At 42.0% G+C, this 17,523-nt stretch overlaps 1 protein-coding gene across 1 annotated transcript in view; it reads right to left on the bottom strand.

Moving 5' to 3' along the window:
- Positions 1 to 579: 579 nt before the first annotated feature.
- The window catches only part of cacng2b (calcium channel, voltage-dependent, gamma subunit 2b), a 61,416-nt gene continuing 44,472 nt past the window's right edge, over positions 580 to 17,523 (bottom strand). Inside the window, exons 3-4 of the mRNA XM_030733295.1 lie at positions 4,874 to 5,014; positions 580 to 2,309 (exon numbers count right to left, since the gene is read on the bottom strand). Coding sequence (XP_030589155.1) covers positions 1,777 to 2,309; positions 4,874 to 5,014 — 674 coding nt within the window. The 3' untranslated portion in view covers positions 580 to 1,776. The remainder of the gene's footprint in view (positions 2,310 to 4,873; positions 5,015 to 17,523) is intronic.

Raw genomic sequence — 17,523 nt, 5'->3', positions numbered from 1 at the left:
CAAAGACTCATTCAGTTCCCTGCGGGGGTGGGGGGTGGGGGGTTCAATTTTTATTCGTCATCAGGACTTGATGCATCCAAGTTCAGAATCATTCAGTTTTGGCACCTTGAAAGACATTATGCTTTTTTTTTTTGTTTGTTTTGTTTTGTTTTTAATTTCTCATTTACAACAACACAAAGCAAAACCAAAGAACAAGTAAAATGAGATAAAGAAAGAGACTAAGGCTGTGAGAGTCCAAGGGAACTGAGAAAATCAAATTAAATGAAAAGGCAAGATAAAATTTTCTTCTGTTAAAGAAAAAAACGCCTTGATTTGTTTTTCAAAGTTTGTTTTTTGTTTCAAGCTTGATGAAGGCCCACCCCAAATAACCCACTCAAAAAAAAAACAAAAAAAGAAAAAAACAAAGAAAAATTGAAATTGACACAGTACTGTAACATTAATTTCTACTTTTTCACTCCCACTGCCCTTACATGGTATCATTGTTCAGTTGTTCAAAACATAGGTTCCTTAAAAGCAGATCGGATGATTTTGATTAGCATGCATGTAAATTCTTAAAATTGTTTTTTTTTTTTTTTTTTTTTTTTCTTTTCTTCACTTAGCTTCAGCTCACTCGTAGCCATGTTCTCACACGCACTACTTTGTGTCTTTGGCAGTAGTGACGATTCATGGTCCACAGTCATCTTCAAGTTTGCAGAGAGGCCATCCGTTACCCAGAGTTCTCTCTTCACCCCTCCCCTGTACGGGGCAAAAGCAAGAGTGGCCAACTTCTCACCTCTAGCTGACCCTGAACAAAGATGGCTGCCAGGGCTTCGGCGGAAGGCTGAAAGATTTTTTTGTTGTTGTTGTAAAAGAATGTGATAATGTATCTAACACTAACCAATACCAGTTTATCGAGTAGCCTGAAGCCTCAAGTGAGCCAGTCACAATGAATCCTCCGTCTTGGTTTAGTTTCCATGACGACTCGGTTTAGTTTCATTGTAGGTTACGTCGTTTTTTTTTTTTTCCTTGTTGATATTTTTTGCGTCAGGGAAGTCTAGTCATGATTTATTAACATATATGTTCATATATTTATATATAATCAATACATATATTAACTTACGTGTTTCTTGTTGTTTTATTTTTTTGTTGTTTTTTCTTTTTTGCGGCCTGAAATGCTCCCTGCTAAATTCCCATACCGCAATGGTTCACAGTATTAATGCGAATAAAGAATGAAATCAAGAAGATACAGTAACTAAAGAAAGGAGTAGGGTTTATAAGGGAGTTTAGGGTGCGTGTGTTGGGGGGGCTTGTGGTATGGTGGTGTGAGGGTGGGTTCATAGGCATGGCCAAGGGGCCTTTTGTTCAGACTGAGGATAAGTAAAAAATATAAAGTTCGCCTATAAACGGGCAGTCTGGCCCAGCCCACCACTCCACGCTTCCACAGCTCAACCACCAACCACCCCAACCCAGCATTATGAATGCCCCCCATCCCAACTCATCTTTCCCCGACCTCTCCCTCAACTCTTTACAAAGATGTTCAAAACTTGTTAAACAATGGTTCATGGGAAAATCATGCATGTTTCTTTTTTTATGCATTTTTACTCCATTTCCTTTTTAGTAAACAAACTCAGTGATTATCTGAGGTGCTGTGGAGCGCTCAGATCTTCCCCTCTGTTGCTTACCCCTCACTCTTCGATCTTTTGGAGCCCCCTTTCTCTGCCTCTTTCTGTCTCCTTAAACCATGAGCTGTCTTTCCCCCCAGAGTTCCTCTGACTTCTCTTAGTGTCTGTGTCATTTTCATACAGGTGTGGTGCGCCGATTGGCGGTGTTGCTGTGGCCACCTGAGTCTTTCAGGTCCTTCTGGATGCAGTTGTGGACCTGCAGGAAGTTGTGGTCCCTCTCCGTGGAGTTATAGGTGGCTGTCGGGGTGCCCGTTTGGCCTTTGGGCAGCGTGTACATGGACAGCTCAGTGGAGGGCAGCGTCCCAAAGGCCTTCAGGCCCACTGGCGATGCCTCGCGAGAGTGCGAGGGATCCGTAGAGCGGGACGAAGAGCGCGAGCGGCGTCGATAACGGTAGCGGTAGCTTGGGATGCGCGTGATGGCTGCACCTTGGAGGTAATCGGCGGCTCGTGCCCCCACACGCAGCTCCCGATGTCGATCGATGAACATGTGCACAGCCAGCACGCCCACCATTTCAGCCATGATGAAGGAGAGGGCGCCAAAATAGAAGGACCAGCCGTAGGAGTAGCTGTTCTTCTTGGAGTCACTCTTGGAAGGATCCCCAGCATTGGCTGATATGTACACAATGATTCCTATAATGTTGCTCAGACCTGGGCAAAGAAGAGAGGCACTGAGATTAAATCAAAAGTTAAAATATAGTCCATCTCAAACAAAGCCGCGCATTAAGCAACCAAAGTCACCACAATTTAATGAAATATTCACATGTAAAGTCAATATTTTAAAGTTTAAATTAAGACGATTATATGTGTATTACCTGATGAAGGTAGATTTGGTCTTAGGACTGTGAAACAGCCATATTTGTGTTTGTTCTCTTAAAAAGCGTACCCTGCTCTAGCTTTTCACCCACAGTGCGTCTCTTCAGACTGACTACATTTTTGTAACTTTGTCTCTGTATGGAGGGCAGCAAGGACTGTATTTAGGACAGCTGGTAACAGCAGCAACTGAATCAAGTTCAGCATGTACAGTGAGATCCATAGCTTTTTAGACAGTAACACAATTTTTGTAGTTTTGCCTCTGCACACCACCACGGGGGATTTTAAACCAAACAATCGATCAATCAGCCATTGGAAGTGCAGACTTGCAGCTTTACTTCCAGGGGTTTAACAAAAGCATTGCATTAACCGTTTAGGAATTTCATCCATGTTTATAAAACGTCCCCATTTTCAGCAGCTCAAAAGTAATTTGTCAAACCGAACTGCAGGTCTGTAATACTGAGCTGCTTTTCCCTGAGGGGAAAATCAAAGCTCGGAAAGCTTAAAATGACTTATTAGGATTCGTCATTATTTTGACACATAGTAGTGTTTCACTGAATCTATAATGATTCAATAGTCAGTCACAGGGCCTAGAATGATATTTATGATTATTATAAGAAAGCAGCCTTTTCATATTTAATTGAGGCTTTTACATTCCATTTGTTTACATTTCAGCTGCTATTGTTATCCACCAGGAAAGCAGCCAGATAGCCGTCCTTCACAGCTGATGGCTGAAGACAGCTGATCAATGAGCGTGGCAGAGAACCAAAATATGCTTCAAATAAATTAGTAATTTATTAAATCTATGTGTAACGGATTTATATGAGGAGAATCTGTGGTAGCTGATAGAACACATATTCCCAAAAGTGCAGGATTTTTTTTTTTGGTCCAAACTGGGGCAGATTCACTTCCATTTCTTATGCTCTGTTTGAATGTTTTTATCTGTGTCTCTGTATTTTACCCTCCTCTGTCATCCCTACCTCCACTGATGTCCAACTCACATCCTTTGTTAGTCTCTCTCTTATCTCCCTTTCTGTATTTTCATCATCTGTGCTTATCATACACCAGGACTCTGAGTATGTGCGTAGCCAGAAATAGATGCAGACATGGACAGACAGCCAGAGAGACAAAAAGACAAATACGGAGCTAAACGGTGAAAACAATTCTGTATAAAGACATAGCGCAGCAGACTGAGGTGTGAGAACTGTGTGGGCCTGATTGAGATGGATCAGAGAAAAAGTATCAGGGACACCTTATTTTTAGAGTGTAATCCCAGTGGCCTCCTCTTAGCCTAGCAACAGGGTGAGAGAGACAGACACCGACAGCAGGAAAGAGAGAGAGAAACAGAACTGCATCTCTCACTTCTGACTTGGAGGGATACTAGTTATCTAGTGCAGCACAGTAGGCCATGGCCTAGAACCATGCATGCGCATGCACACACACACACACACACACACACACACACACACACACGAAACCAGAAAAATGGCAACCTGAACTATCTCTGTCTCCCCAGCTTCACATCATCAGTGGTCATTGAGCACCATCGTGGCTTACACGGAGGACAGGACACTTTAATTCCCCCCGTGCTCCACCACAACACAGACGTTTGCACCCCAGTTCTGTGATATTGTAAATTGCTCACTTATTTCTCACTTTAGCTCTTCCTCCTCGGTGTATGTTTTTTAAATTTACTCTGGTAAATAACATTCATAGGTTCATAGGTAGATAGAAAGTAAAAGCGGAGTCCTGAATAGAAGTAATTTATGCTGTTACAGTGACAAATATGCACAGTAGTCATATGTAGGTGAATATACAGTGTATCACAAAAGTGAGTACACCCCTCACATTTCTGCAGATATTTAAGTATATCTCTTCATGGGATAACACTGACAAAATGACACTTTGACACAATGAAAAGTAGTCTGTGTGCAGCTTATAAAACAGTGTAAATTTATTCTTCCCTCAAAATAACTCAATATACAGCCATTAATGTCTAAACCAGCGGCAACAAAAGTGAGTACACCCCTAAGAGACTACACCCGTAAATGTCCAAATTGAGCCCTGCTTGTCATTTCCCCTCCAAAATGTCACGTGACTCGTTAGTGTTACTAGGTCTCAGGTGTGCATAGGGAGCAGGTGTGTTCAGTTTTGTAGTACAGCTCTCACACTCTCTCATACTGGTCACTGAAAGTTCCAACATAGCAAAGAACTCTCTGAGGAGCTTAAAAGACGAATTGTTGCTCTACATGAAGACTGTTATATAAGCTGCACACAGACTACTTTTCATTGTGTCAAAGTGTCGTTTTGTCAGCCTAACTCACATTTCCCTCCATCTGCCCACCCACTTTTACTATTATACCTCCTGGTTCATCTGCCCATTTGCCTGCTTCCCTTAGTACCTGCAGAGACGAAGAGGATGCCGGCGCTGAGGATGATGTTGTGCCGTGACTTGTAGAACTCGCTTGCGGCGATGCACAGCCCCCCCATGAAGAGCAGGATCACACTCAGGATGGGGAAGATACTGGAGGCTCGTACAGCGCCTGCACACACGCATCAAGGCAAAAATAGTCACCATAACTGTCATCACTGGACACTCCCTAAAGATATGATTATTGCTATTAATAGTATGACATGAGAATAAGTAATATTTGGCATGGATGAAATAACTTTAACTTATTTGTACCTGCGTGGCACGAGATATTATCAAATACAAATCTCACAAACAATCAGAAAGAGAAAATGTATGTTTTTGAAGGCAATCTGAATTTCTGCAGTCTCTTGCAGTAAGAATACTGCATTTTGAAAGCCTACATGTGTCAGATGCTGAAGCTTACTATGGCCACTTGACAGCACAGCAGGAAGCACTTTTAAACACCATCTCGCCTATCATCCTGTGATGGTGTGATTACTTCAAAAAAAAAAAAAAAAGATGCTTAAATGAATGCACACCATTTGCTCACACATCTGTGGGCTGGAAGCCAACCTACTACTTTGAAGTATTTCATTAAAAGAATCCTTTGTATTGATATTCTTGATATGATCCTAGAGTAAAATCTTTTAGTGTACTGTTACATGTTAAAAAAAAAAATCCCTTCCCTCTCCTCTTCCATTTCTGTCTGTATCAGATCTTCCAGTGGGCAGTGTGTCTGGCTCCCTCCATGAGACCCCTCTCCATCACTTTATAGCCCCATCTCTCCACTCTCTGTACGTGTGTGTGTGTGTCCTTCTCTTCTCCCCTATCAGCTGTCTGTCTGTTTGCCATCTGCGTAGCTGATTTCCTGATTGGCCTCAGGGTTGTCATGGCACTGCCGTGGTCATGGAGCCAGTTTCTGAGGTGACCAGTGTCACGATTCTGAAATTTTGTTAGTTTTCAACAAGCTGATTCAATTTCTTTTCATTTTTTTTAAAAATTATTTCTGCTTCACTTGTAGAAGGTGTCATTGTAATCTAAGCTCCTTCCAGCACCTTCCAGCATTAAATACAGATGTTCATTATGCAGATGTTCAAATGCAGATGTTTATTATGAAACATAAAGCTGCAACCTTTTTGTGCTTGAAAATATCCGCATGCTGCTTGTGAAAGGCTGATTGTCAGTTTTTGATTTTGCCTGAATGGTTGCAGAGTTCATAATCAGCAGATGAGAAACTGTTTATTGTAAACAGCCATCATAATTTGCAGAGCTTTGACCGGACCGTATACCCTTTGTCTATTGAAACGATGCAAAAGCAAAACAACACTGGTTGTAATAAAACAGGGTCTGCTTTCATTGCTTTGCTCAAAGGTCCTTAAAATGAACAAAGAGCAGGTCTTGTCCTTGGTATTGTTTCTAATGTCAGTGGCTCTCATATTGGTTTTCTTTCCCTCCCTCATTTTGTTTTTAATCCTGCATTTTTCGCTCGCTCCTGCTCTGCATTATAGCTGTTCTCTGACCGTTTCATCCACTGAAGCAGATCAAATATTAAGGTGACCTCAGAGTTGGAACTGCACCAAGATTCCCCTCCTCTTTTTCCTCCTACTCTTCCTCCCTCCTATTTGTTTTAACCCCGTCTCCTCTTCTTCATGTGCTGTCAGTGCACATTGTCTTCAAGGTGGAAATCCCTCATACCAGGTGCACACTGTATGTACACAAAGATGCACACATATTCGAAGAATAAGCAAAGTTGCCTTCTGTCACATTTAGTTACAGTCATGGATACATGACTTCAGAGGACATTACACTGAGTTGCACGTATTTCCTGGAGAATCAGTATAACCTTAACCATAACCACTGCTTGCCTAAGACCCCAGCCACACAGGTCTAGAGGCCAGTGGTGACAGCCTGTCAACCACTGGTTGCTAGAGAAAAAATGGTTGTGAGTGGTTGCTTGAGGTTGCTGGGTGTGGCTGTGAAATTGATTGCTAAAGCCCCAACCACGCAGGCCTAGAGACCGGTCAGTGACCTGCTCATAATGATTGGTTGCTGAGGAAAATATATATATATATTTCTCAACCAGTTGGCAAGTGGTTGCTGAAATTTGTCTTAAAGAAATATATGATTCTGCACCAAAAACCTCCTTACAATTGCTTTGGTCACTAGGCCATTGGCCACACCCACCGTTTTTTTATAAACACTCAACAACTACTCAATAAGCAATAGTGAAACCATGAAAAAACTGGAACTGGAGAATGTTCACCTTCAAAGTAAAAGTTGTGCCTTTTGAAACATTTTGGTTTCAGGGGGAGGCAGAAGTTTTTACTCTGAAGTGAATGTTCTCCAGTTTTCAAGTTTCACTACCACTCTTCTACAGGGAACTGCAGCAATCTTAGCAACCAAAGCAGTCAGAAGGAGGTTTTTGGTGCAGGACCCTCTTTGTGACAGATTTCACCCAACAACAGCCAGCAACCTCCAGCAACCACTTGCCAACTGACCAGGCAATACACATTTTCCCACTGGTCAGTAAGGGTTACGCCTGTGTAACTGAGGCCTAACCCTTATTGTAATCTCATGCAACACGAGTAATACCTAGACCACACACACAGACACACACACACATGCACGCACAAACACACACACACAAGGTTTTGCTTTTTCTGTTAGAACAAGTTGATTCCTCCCATTCACCAGTCGCACAGCTCTTCCGCACAGCCATGTTGTATCTTTCCCAGAGACTGTTGCTTCTCCTGGGGCCTCCCCCAGAGAATGAGCACCCTACACCTGTCCTTGCTCCCAGAGTGAGGGCAGCCAGGCCCCAGCCTCCGTTTCAGCGTTCATAGTCGGCAGTGAATTCTGAGTGATTCTAATCCTCAGAGAGGACTGAGAACCCTGCGGGGCAGCCCCAATCATCTTGCGAGACTGTGACCCTTGCACAGCAGCAGCTTGAGCAGCCTGACTATCCTGTGCCCAGTCATCAGAGGAGACTGTGAAACCCTGCGCTGTCTGTCCCCAAAGAATCCTGAGCTTCTGAGGAACCCTAAGGTCTCAGAATCTCCAGTGCCACTCCAGCAACATGAACCACAGCATCCTGAACCAGTGGGTCCCTCTCTGCCTGTACCTGAGACTCCAGAGCCTGTGGGACCTGAGCTGCCTAAACCTGAATGTGAGCCAGTGAGTCCCGTGCCCCAGTCTAAAAGTCTCAGCATCCACTGCTGGCCATCTGCCAAACTTCTGGAAGGTTTCTGCCACTGTCGCTGATGTTGGTCTTCAGCCAAACCACCAGAGGTGTTCCATAACCTTCACCAACGCCAGCCTCTGGCTGGCGCTGCCACTCAAGGGTCTTTGCCGACATTGCCGGGCCCCTGTTAGGCAACCTGAGGTGTCCCATCACATCCGCCATCAATGGCCCCCAGCCAAGCAACCCAAGGGTCTTCGAAACCATCGCCAGCTCCCAGCTACTCTACCGGAGCTTCTTCGCTTCTGTTGCTGCCCACCTGGCTGGCCCCAGTCCCCTGAGTTGCTCCGTGTCTATTGCTGACCACCCAACAGGTCCCCTGAGTTGCTCCATCTCTGGCCACCTGGCCGGCCCCCTGAATTGCTCTATTATTCTGCATTTGGACCCTTGCACTGCCTATTGTTCTTTTGGTTTTGTTCCAACACTGCATGTATAATTATAAAATTCAAGAAGAATAAGGGGCTAAATAGGGAAATGAAAAGAAAAAAGAAAAGAATACTAAAGAAAAAGAGATAGAGAGCAGGAGAGGAAAAAGAAGAGAAGAGAGAAGACTGCAGGCTTTCACTTCTCTGTGAAGCTGCTTTGCCTCCAGCAATCCCTCTCCCTCTGTTTCCTTCTCTGCACCTGCACTTTTAGCAGAAGGCAGGGAGTTAAAAAAGATTTTTTTTTTTTTAAATGCGCTGGCCTCCAGGCGCACCCTGCCACCAAGCACATCACAGCAAAGAGACAGACGGAGAGAGCTGAATTGAGAGTGAATGAGTTTTAGTGGCAGCAGTGTGAGGAGACATCTACAGTATGTTTTAGTGTCTTTGTTAAGCAAGCTTTAGGCTTCTGTGGGGATTGTAACTTTTTCTTACCTGTTCTGGCTTGATCTGGTTTGAGGCGAATGTGCCTCATCATGGTGCACCAAAACTCCAACAGACCACCATCAGAACTAATTTTTAAGAATTGTCTACCATATCTGTTGAATGGGACATTATTGTGCCATAAATGATTTGATCAGTTTCTTTATTAATATTTTGGTCTTCAGTTAAAGGTCTTTACAAATCACCATCAAAACCCAAAGTGTCTTCCAAGACTTAAAGCAACCCCGTTCAGCTGCTGACCTCCAGCAGTGCTGTAGAGGGTTGTTCTAAGTGGAAAAAGACTTTACTGGCTTCCATGTGAAAAAAACTGCAGTTAACGTTACAGTGAAATGCAGTTTGTGAATATTACTGGTGAGCGGATCAACAACTTAATATCTGGATATGTCAGTTGATCAATTTATCTGCACCCCCTTATACATGCTGAAGGAGTTCGTGCCTGTCTCAGCTCATAATTGGACAAGAGGCAGTGAACACCCTGAACAGAGCCCCTGTGTGCTAATTATCAGCATGCAATTGGTTTGTAATATTGTTTCTATGTTCCCCTGTTGGATCATGCAAAACTATTGGTTTAGTGGTTCGAAATTAGAAGAGAACTGGTAAGGATTATTACTGCACAGGGAGAAGCCATTATTCAAAGGAGGAAGTAGAGAATCTTCCTGGTCCTACTGTTGCTCATGATATTCCTCTATCAATGGTAAATGATCAATACAGCTGATTATCAGCTGTGTGATTATATCTTATTAAACATGCTAAAAGCTAATTATAAGACTGTTTTCCTCTGTTTAGATTTCTCTTTTAAAGAGTCTACTCATGTGAGCAAAGTTATTCAACACTTTTTGAGACATTAGGTCATTCCTACATCGATAACAGTACAAAATGTACAGAGCACTATAATTCGGGTACAATACACACTCCCTCCTTTAAAACAGCCTTTTCTTTCTATGTATTACACTTTCATCTTCCACTCATTTCTCCAGTTGCTTGGCTGGTTCTGCTGCAGTGATGTGTGTTTGTGTGTGTGCGTGTGTGTGTGTGTGTGTGTCTCTGGCTGACTTATGGTTTCATTAGCTGCAGCAGAGGAGAGCCTTGTAATTGTGGCTGAATTATAGAGATGGGGGTGGACACCACCATGGGAGCTTCTTGGGTTCACACACACACACACACACACACACACACACACACACACACACACACACACACACACACACACACACACACACAGAGTGTTATGTGTAACCATAATCTACAGTTACAGTACAGTTGCCCCCTCCCCAATTACTTTGTCTCTCTCTCTTTCTGTCTCTCTCTCTCTCACACACACACACACACACATGCATTAGCTCAGCAAGCTACAAAGTGAACACACTCATCGATCAGCCCACCACCTACTCACTCGCTCATTCTCCAAAGTGGGGTGTTTCCCATACACACTGTACACTAACCATGCTGGAACAATCTGCTCGCTCTTTCTGTCTCCCACACACACACACACACACACACACACACAACTTCGCCCACGTGGGAGAGCCCAGCAGCAAAGAACATGTGGTAGTGGGAACTCAGCAAAACAGCTACAGGGGAATAACTGTCTGTGTGTGTGCGTGTGCGTTTGTGTGCCCATGCAGGGCTGACGAACGAATCGTTTTTAGGAAGCAAACTGCTTTTCTTTAAGTGGAAGGAGAAAAACAGAATAATAAAAACATACACCACCCTGCAGATGTGTGTTTGCACGTGCCTGTGTGAGTGTGCGCACGTGTGTGTGCGTGTGTGTGTGGGTGTAGATCTACTACACACACGGGGGAGCTTGCGCAGCCTGCCAGTCATTATCATGCCGTATTACTCATGTAAATCGTGATATGCCTCCATGTCACAACTCGACTGCCCAAAATAGCTGCAGTGACATCAGTGGGTCCGATGACATCATCAGAGGGTGACGTCACATGTCTCCTAGCATCTCGATCCGAAGTATTAGCATTTTATATATAAGCGTTCAGCATTCTAATTATAGCAGCTGGAAGAGTTTTCAGAGCAAATCAGGACTCTGTACATGTGTGTGCTGCATTTTTTTATCTTCAGACTGAGGTTCAGACCTCACAAGTGAGGACAGTATATTTTGGCTGGTCCTCACTTGTTCAAGTTGCTTTTTATGTTTAAAAAAAAACAAACAAAGGTAATAGGTGTAAAGTAACTAAATATATTTCCTTAAATACACACATTTGCATAATAGGACTTGTTTTTGTCTGTTTCATATTAAATTTCTACCGCATTACAGTTATTGAACCTCTAGTCATTTTTTTTTTACCTATGAAATATTTGATCAGTTTATGCCAAAAACAGTTTAAATGTCTTTAAATTTAACAGCTCTACAGAATTAAACTCCACTTCATCCAGCATAACAATGTTTTGGAGGGAGCTACATTACAAAATGTGTACTTTTTGTATATGACACATTTTGCTGATAAGCATTTTACATCCTATGCTGATGTTGGTACTAGTTAATGTATTCATGTATAGTTCCAAGATGTTTATGTGTATGTTTTTCCTTATATACCTTCAAATTTTGATCATTAGATACCCTGGGAGGTTTGTTCAGTATGGTTTACAGACTGCAGTTCCAGATGGATGGCTGGACGGCGTCTGCATAAAAGCTTCCTTCCGAATCAGTTGAGCTGAATATGTAGTACCGAGGGAGTTGAGCAGCAACATGCCCACGCAGCTACAGCAAGACGCAGTAGAAATATACATTGTAGAATCTGGTGATCAACCTGCGTGTTCATTTAGCAGCACGGCCATTACCATGATGGAAAGTCTTAGTGATTGTGTCTACTCTGACTGACACATTCAGCAGCTGATCCCAGTTGCTGATGAAGGTATCTTATATGGATCACAGTCTTAGGCTATTGTTAAGTGTTCTTTTTGCGATGCTAACTTTTGATGCTAATGATTATGATGGCCTTGTTAAAACAGCTTACATGATATTTTACAATATAAAATATACAGTTGGTTGCCTAAGCTGATTTATCTGTGATCACCACAGCCCATAGAGCTCTAATAGTGTTAGCTAGCTGACATCACCTGTTTTACTGTGCTAAGGTAGGCAGCTGCATTGTGGCCACTGTGGGACTGATTACTGTAAACTAAATCTTCCATGCTGTTGTTATTGGGAACAAAGGGCTATTAAATTCACAAGGCCAGTCATTGCCCAGGTGTCATCATTTTAACAGACATTGTTGCCACATGTATCATCTTACTGATGGTAACATAAAAGTTGAAAACTGCACACCTCATAAGACAGCTTGCATTCAAATAGACACCTATGGTAGGGACACACTGCCATATACATGACTAATTGCTGGCCAGTTTTTTGACTTACAAAACTCCACTTGATTTGTGCATATCAGTCACTCCCTTACCCGGTACCAGTAAAAACTGAAAAACTTTAATCTAGGGCTGCAACTATCAATTATTTTAGTAATCGAGTATTAGTATCAGTATCGATTATTCCATCGGTTAATCGAGTAATCGGATAAGAAATACTTTTGTCTTATTAACAGTACATCTGCATATTTTAACTTCCGTAGATTTACTGCAGATTTTCACTGTGGGAAACAAACAGCGGTGGATGTTTTGACAGAGCCTCTCGGTACTGAACGGGATTCCCCGTCGTTACTGAACGATTGCTAGTACTAATGGTGGCGCCCGTTAGCAAACTGTGGTGATGGGTATCTAACAGCTGAAATTCTCAGCACAGTGAGCACAACACACACACACACACACACACACACACACACACACGAGTGTAGCGAGCAGTGCAGGCGAGTAAAAACGCGTCAGCGATGATACACTCTGTGTTAAAGGGTCGTTTTTTGCAAATGACGGAAATCCATCGCAGCGACGGAGAACTTTAATGCTGCTAATGTGGGTGAAGCGCTCCCCTTACACAGAGATAGACTTTAAACAAAGCATCGGAGCAACAAATTTGTATCGAGGATTTTTTGTAATCAAATCATTTGAGTTAATCAAGGAATCGTTGCAGACCTACTTTTATCTATTATTGTGTCTGCTATTTATGCTATTTCTTCCATTTTTCTGTAACTGTCAGTAGAATGGCTTACAACTGTTGGCACAAATGTGCTTAGCTTTATCTATAGGGTGCTCTGTGTAAAACATTGCTCTATAGTAACTTTAGTGGTCAAAACTCCACTGCTGCTGGTTCGAGTTAGGATTAGACAGTGGCTGTAATGATTGGAGTTAAGGTCTTGGGAATTCACTTTTTTTTTTTGTGAAGGTTCCCACAAATATACACAAATGTGCACATGCGCGTGTGTGTAACTGTGCCTTGTTCAAGCCAGTTAGGGCCAGTGCTGAGCTGTTAGCCATATCTAATCCCATTCAACGGCTCCATGCATAACACAACACCACAGACACTTCAAATGCTTGCACATACACACTGTCTCTCTCTCTCTCTCTCGCTCTCTCTCTCACACACACACACACGCGCGTGCACATACACACACTTTGTGTTGTATGCTTCACAGCCTTCCCCTTTCTACTGTTTCCAACTCTGCAAACACACAGCATCTGTAGTAGCCTATGTGAAATCTGTGTATTATTCACATCATATGATTTAAATTAAAGCCTCAATACACATAACTCATATGTTATCCAAGTCAAAACATTCACTGTACCATGTCCACAAATACACATCCGTACACAAATAGCCATGCACTGTGGGCTTTAGATCTCTTCCGTTTTAAAGACAAAATGCTATCAATTATATAACAATTTCAAATAAATATATTTTGCTTTTTCTCTCTGTCTTGTTTGTAGATACAGTGAATGTACATGAATCCACCCTGATGACACCAAGAAACATGCTGCCACCTAAATCTGTTATACAATAAATACAAGCTTTGGATTCAAGGACAGCAGGAGTTCATGTGCAATAACAGCAGACAGTGCAAGAGATATTATGGACAGTCGGCTGTACATCAAAATGATTTTATAGAGGACATAACAAGCGCCTCAGCAGGCTGAGGTGAAACGTATGTCCTTGTATAATATTTGTTTTCAGGAGAGCTGGTGACTGTGGTTGAAGCCCCATGTTTTGATTTTGTCTGATGCATATTTTTGTACAAGGTTTCGTAAAAGTCAATATTCTGGCCAAGACAGTGACTGTGATTGTCTTCAAGGTTTCTGCACAGGATGAAACAGACACAGGAAAAACACGAAGCCTTTAATCATAAGTTAATTTTCAAGCATGAGAGGTCTGACCGAAAGGAGACACCAGTAAAATTTCCCTGGAAACAGAAAACGCAGTTGAGTCAAGAGAGAGAGAGAGATTTCTGCATTGACAGCGGTGCTCGCTCGTTCAGATGGGTACGCCGGCAACGTAACTCGTCGGCTCTGTCCTCTATATTATGCTGTTCTGAAGGATTCTGGTGGCGGATCTGTCCTCTCTCTCTGTGGCTGTGGCTGATAGTACAACTGCTGCAGGACGAAGGCTGACTGCTTGCTCTTACATAACCACATGTGCAAATTCACCCAGTGTGAGGAGAGTTAAAAAGGAGGGGGCAGGGTGAAACAGCTCAGAGAGCAAGAGACTGCGGGAGAGATAGAAAAGGCCCTTGGGCAGAGAGAGACAAAGATAGGAGAGTGTGTAAAGAATCTCTCTAACAAATAAAGGAATCGATGTATGCGTGCAAGTGTCGGAATCTGTTCATTTGATCTACTTCACATTTGTTTTTCTGGGGTTTCATGAAAGTGTCTGAACGAGCCGTGCTTGTGTTTTGCCTAAAAGCAATTTTCTATTGTACTTTCTCAACAGTCACACAGGCAAATGCATGGCTTCCCAGGCAAAAGCTTGCCACATAGCAATGCATGAAAATGTATGAAACACCAGCGACTACAACCCGTGTTTCTGATGCCATAATCACACTTGGGAAAACAGTGGTTGGAAACTGCAGCCTGTCCAAAATTATTGCAACTCTCTGCAATGAACTTGGAAGTGCCTTTGACAAAGCTGCTTTGAAGACAGGGATCAGGTCAGAAACCACTGGTAGCCAGTTGGTGTCTTCAAAGCAACTTTGACGTGTGAAGGTGGCTCCGTTTGTGATTGAATGGGGTCAAGTTGGCAATTAGATGCAGTCTGTTTGTGATAATATGGCAGTTAATTGTGATAAGTAAATGAAATTTGCAAATCTGTTGCTGCCTGTTGAAAATCTGTTTCCATACACAAAAATTCACATTAAACAGAGGTTCACATTAACTGCTTACACTGAGTCTCACCAGAACCTCATAGATTTGAAACAGAAATTCCTCCACAAATAGCAATGTGGTTGCTGCAGGTGATTTAACTGCAAGATGACACAGGAACTTGGAAATCTTGCTTTTATATAGGAATAGAACCAGAATACAACCAGTTGAGCTGAGTCTTCATTGCAAAGAGACAAATGCAGATGAGTTGTGCTCACTGGTGCAGACTGACTTAGACTGATTGCAACACACTGTCAATCTGTCTGTATTTATAAATTACACAGCTAATTTTCAACACCTTCACCAATCTGTCCGAGAGTGACTGCAGCCAGTCTGCAATTGTTTGGAGACAGGCTACCTTCCACCAGGTGACATTTTGCCATCAGCAGTGGTCACCCAGAGGTTGAGGTTCTTGCATGCTCAACCTTTGGATGACCAGTTAGTTGCCCCAACTATTTGTGATCAGGTAAAAAACTCAATGCAATCACTGGGCAACCACTGATTTTTAATAGTTGACTGAGTCATTAAACAATCAGTAGTTAATTTGCAGTAATGTGCCAGTAGAAAACCTCCCTAAAGGCACCCCCTTCTTTCTAAAATACCTTCTGCACCGAGACTGCCATGCATTTTATTATCGCCCAAGTTTTATTCAACTCTTGTAATTATCAACTGGGTATATCAAAGTAAGTGATAATATAAAGTCAAGTTTTGCTTGATTACTTAGCGATTCATTTAGCTCAGCATTACTATGCTCCTGAGACTCACTGGTTATTAAGCTACACACACACACACACACACACACACACACACACACACACACACACACACACACACACACACACACACACACACACACACACACACAGGCTAAACTGCACTCTGTAAAATGTCTTTGCATGTAATATCAATCAAGCCCATTGCTGTGGAATCGCTGAAGGTAAGTTTTGGAAACCTTAAATGGCTGTGTATTTTACTGCCATGCCCATTTTATCCTGCAACAGCTGACTTCAGTCCTCACTCAAGTTACAGTTGGCTTGTTCTGAAAAGGCACATGTTGAATGGGCACTCCCCCAGTCCAAAAATGAGTGACAAACTGTAAGCTTTCAAGTGTGGATGTGTATGACAATCTGAATATGCAGAATAAGCAGAATAACAGAGAAAAATCCAGCCTTGATAAACAGATGTTCCAACATTGCCATCTGTCAAAATGTGTCATCATCCACACTTTACATTGTTATTGCAGTAATTTAGCTGACACTGTTAATCAGAGTGACTTGCAGTGAATTGGACAGTAAAATAGGCTTTGATTAGCATATCACTGAAGAATACAGGAAACCAAAAGCAAATAGTGCAAGAGTCAGTGTGTTAATGCATTTATAATAGTTATGTAACCCAACAAACTATAAAAGTGGTGCTCAGAGAGCAAGCAGAATAGGAACAGAAGGACAGTTTGTGAAAATGGTGACAGTTACAATTAAGCACTTGACACAGCAATGAATTCCAGTATATAATTATAGCTGAGTTTGGCATTTAACTGTTTTACCTGACTTGTTTTCAGGGTTACAGCTAATAACTGTTCTAATGAATCTAGGTCAATCTCTTTGGACAGCAGTGGTTACATCCCATTACAAATGTTAGAAAAAAAATGATAGGTAGTTTATGAATTTGCATGTGTATTAACGTTTATTAATGCTTACATACTGTTCATATTTCACAGTACAGTCAGGCTCAATTTTGACCCAGGCCAATAACTCTATGATTATACCAAATGTGGAACAATAGATCTATTTAGATTGTACAAATAGCCTGTCTGACCTTAATAAATAACACAAATTTTGGGTGACTTTAGAAAAAGTTATCATATTTCAGGCTCAAAGGAAGGCATTTAGATTAGTTTTACTGCTGTCAAATGTCAAAATGAGACAAATTTGATCCAAACAATCTATAAGAGTTAAGGGACACTCTAGGAAATGAGAATCACATCAAGTACTGGACATATATACAGTAATCCCTCGCTACTTCGCTTTTCGTGGACTCGCTGTTTTTCAATCAATATTAGTGTAAAATATTTATTGCGGTATTTTCGCTGTTTCGCGGGTTTTTGTGGTACTTGTTCTTTACATGCGTAGTATGTGTTGTACAGTAATGTATATATTTGGTGTATAAGTGTGTGGGGAGGGTTTATAAAAACTTAAAATAGTGTATAACTACTAAAATAATGTATAAGTATTAAAATAAATATAGCGTCCCTACTTCGCGGATTTTCACTTACCGCAGGTG

The sequence above is a fragment of the Archocentrus centrarchus genome, chromosome 1, assembly GCF_007364275.1.
Source record: "Archocentrus centrarchus isolate MPI-CPG fArcCen1 chromosome 1, fArcCen1, whole genome shotgun sequence".
Classification (NCBI taxonomy): Eukaryota; Metazoa; Chordata; class Actinopteri; order Cichliformes; family Cichlidae; genus Archocentrus; species Archocentrus centrarchus.
This window is presented reverse-complemented; position numbering and strand designations above follow the sequence as displayed.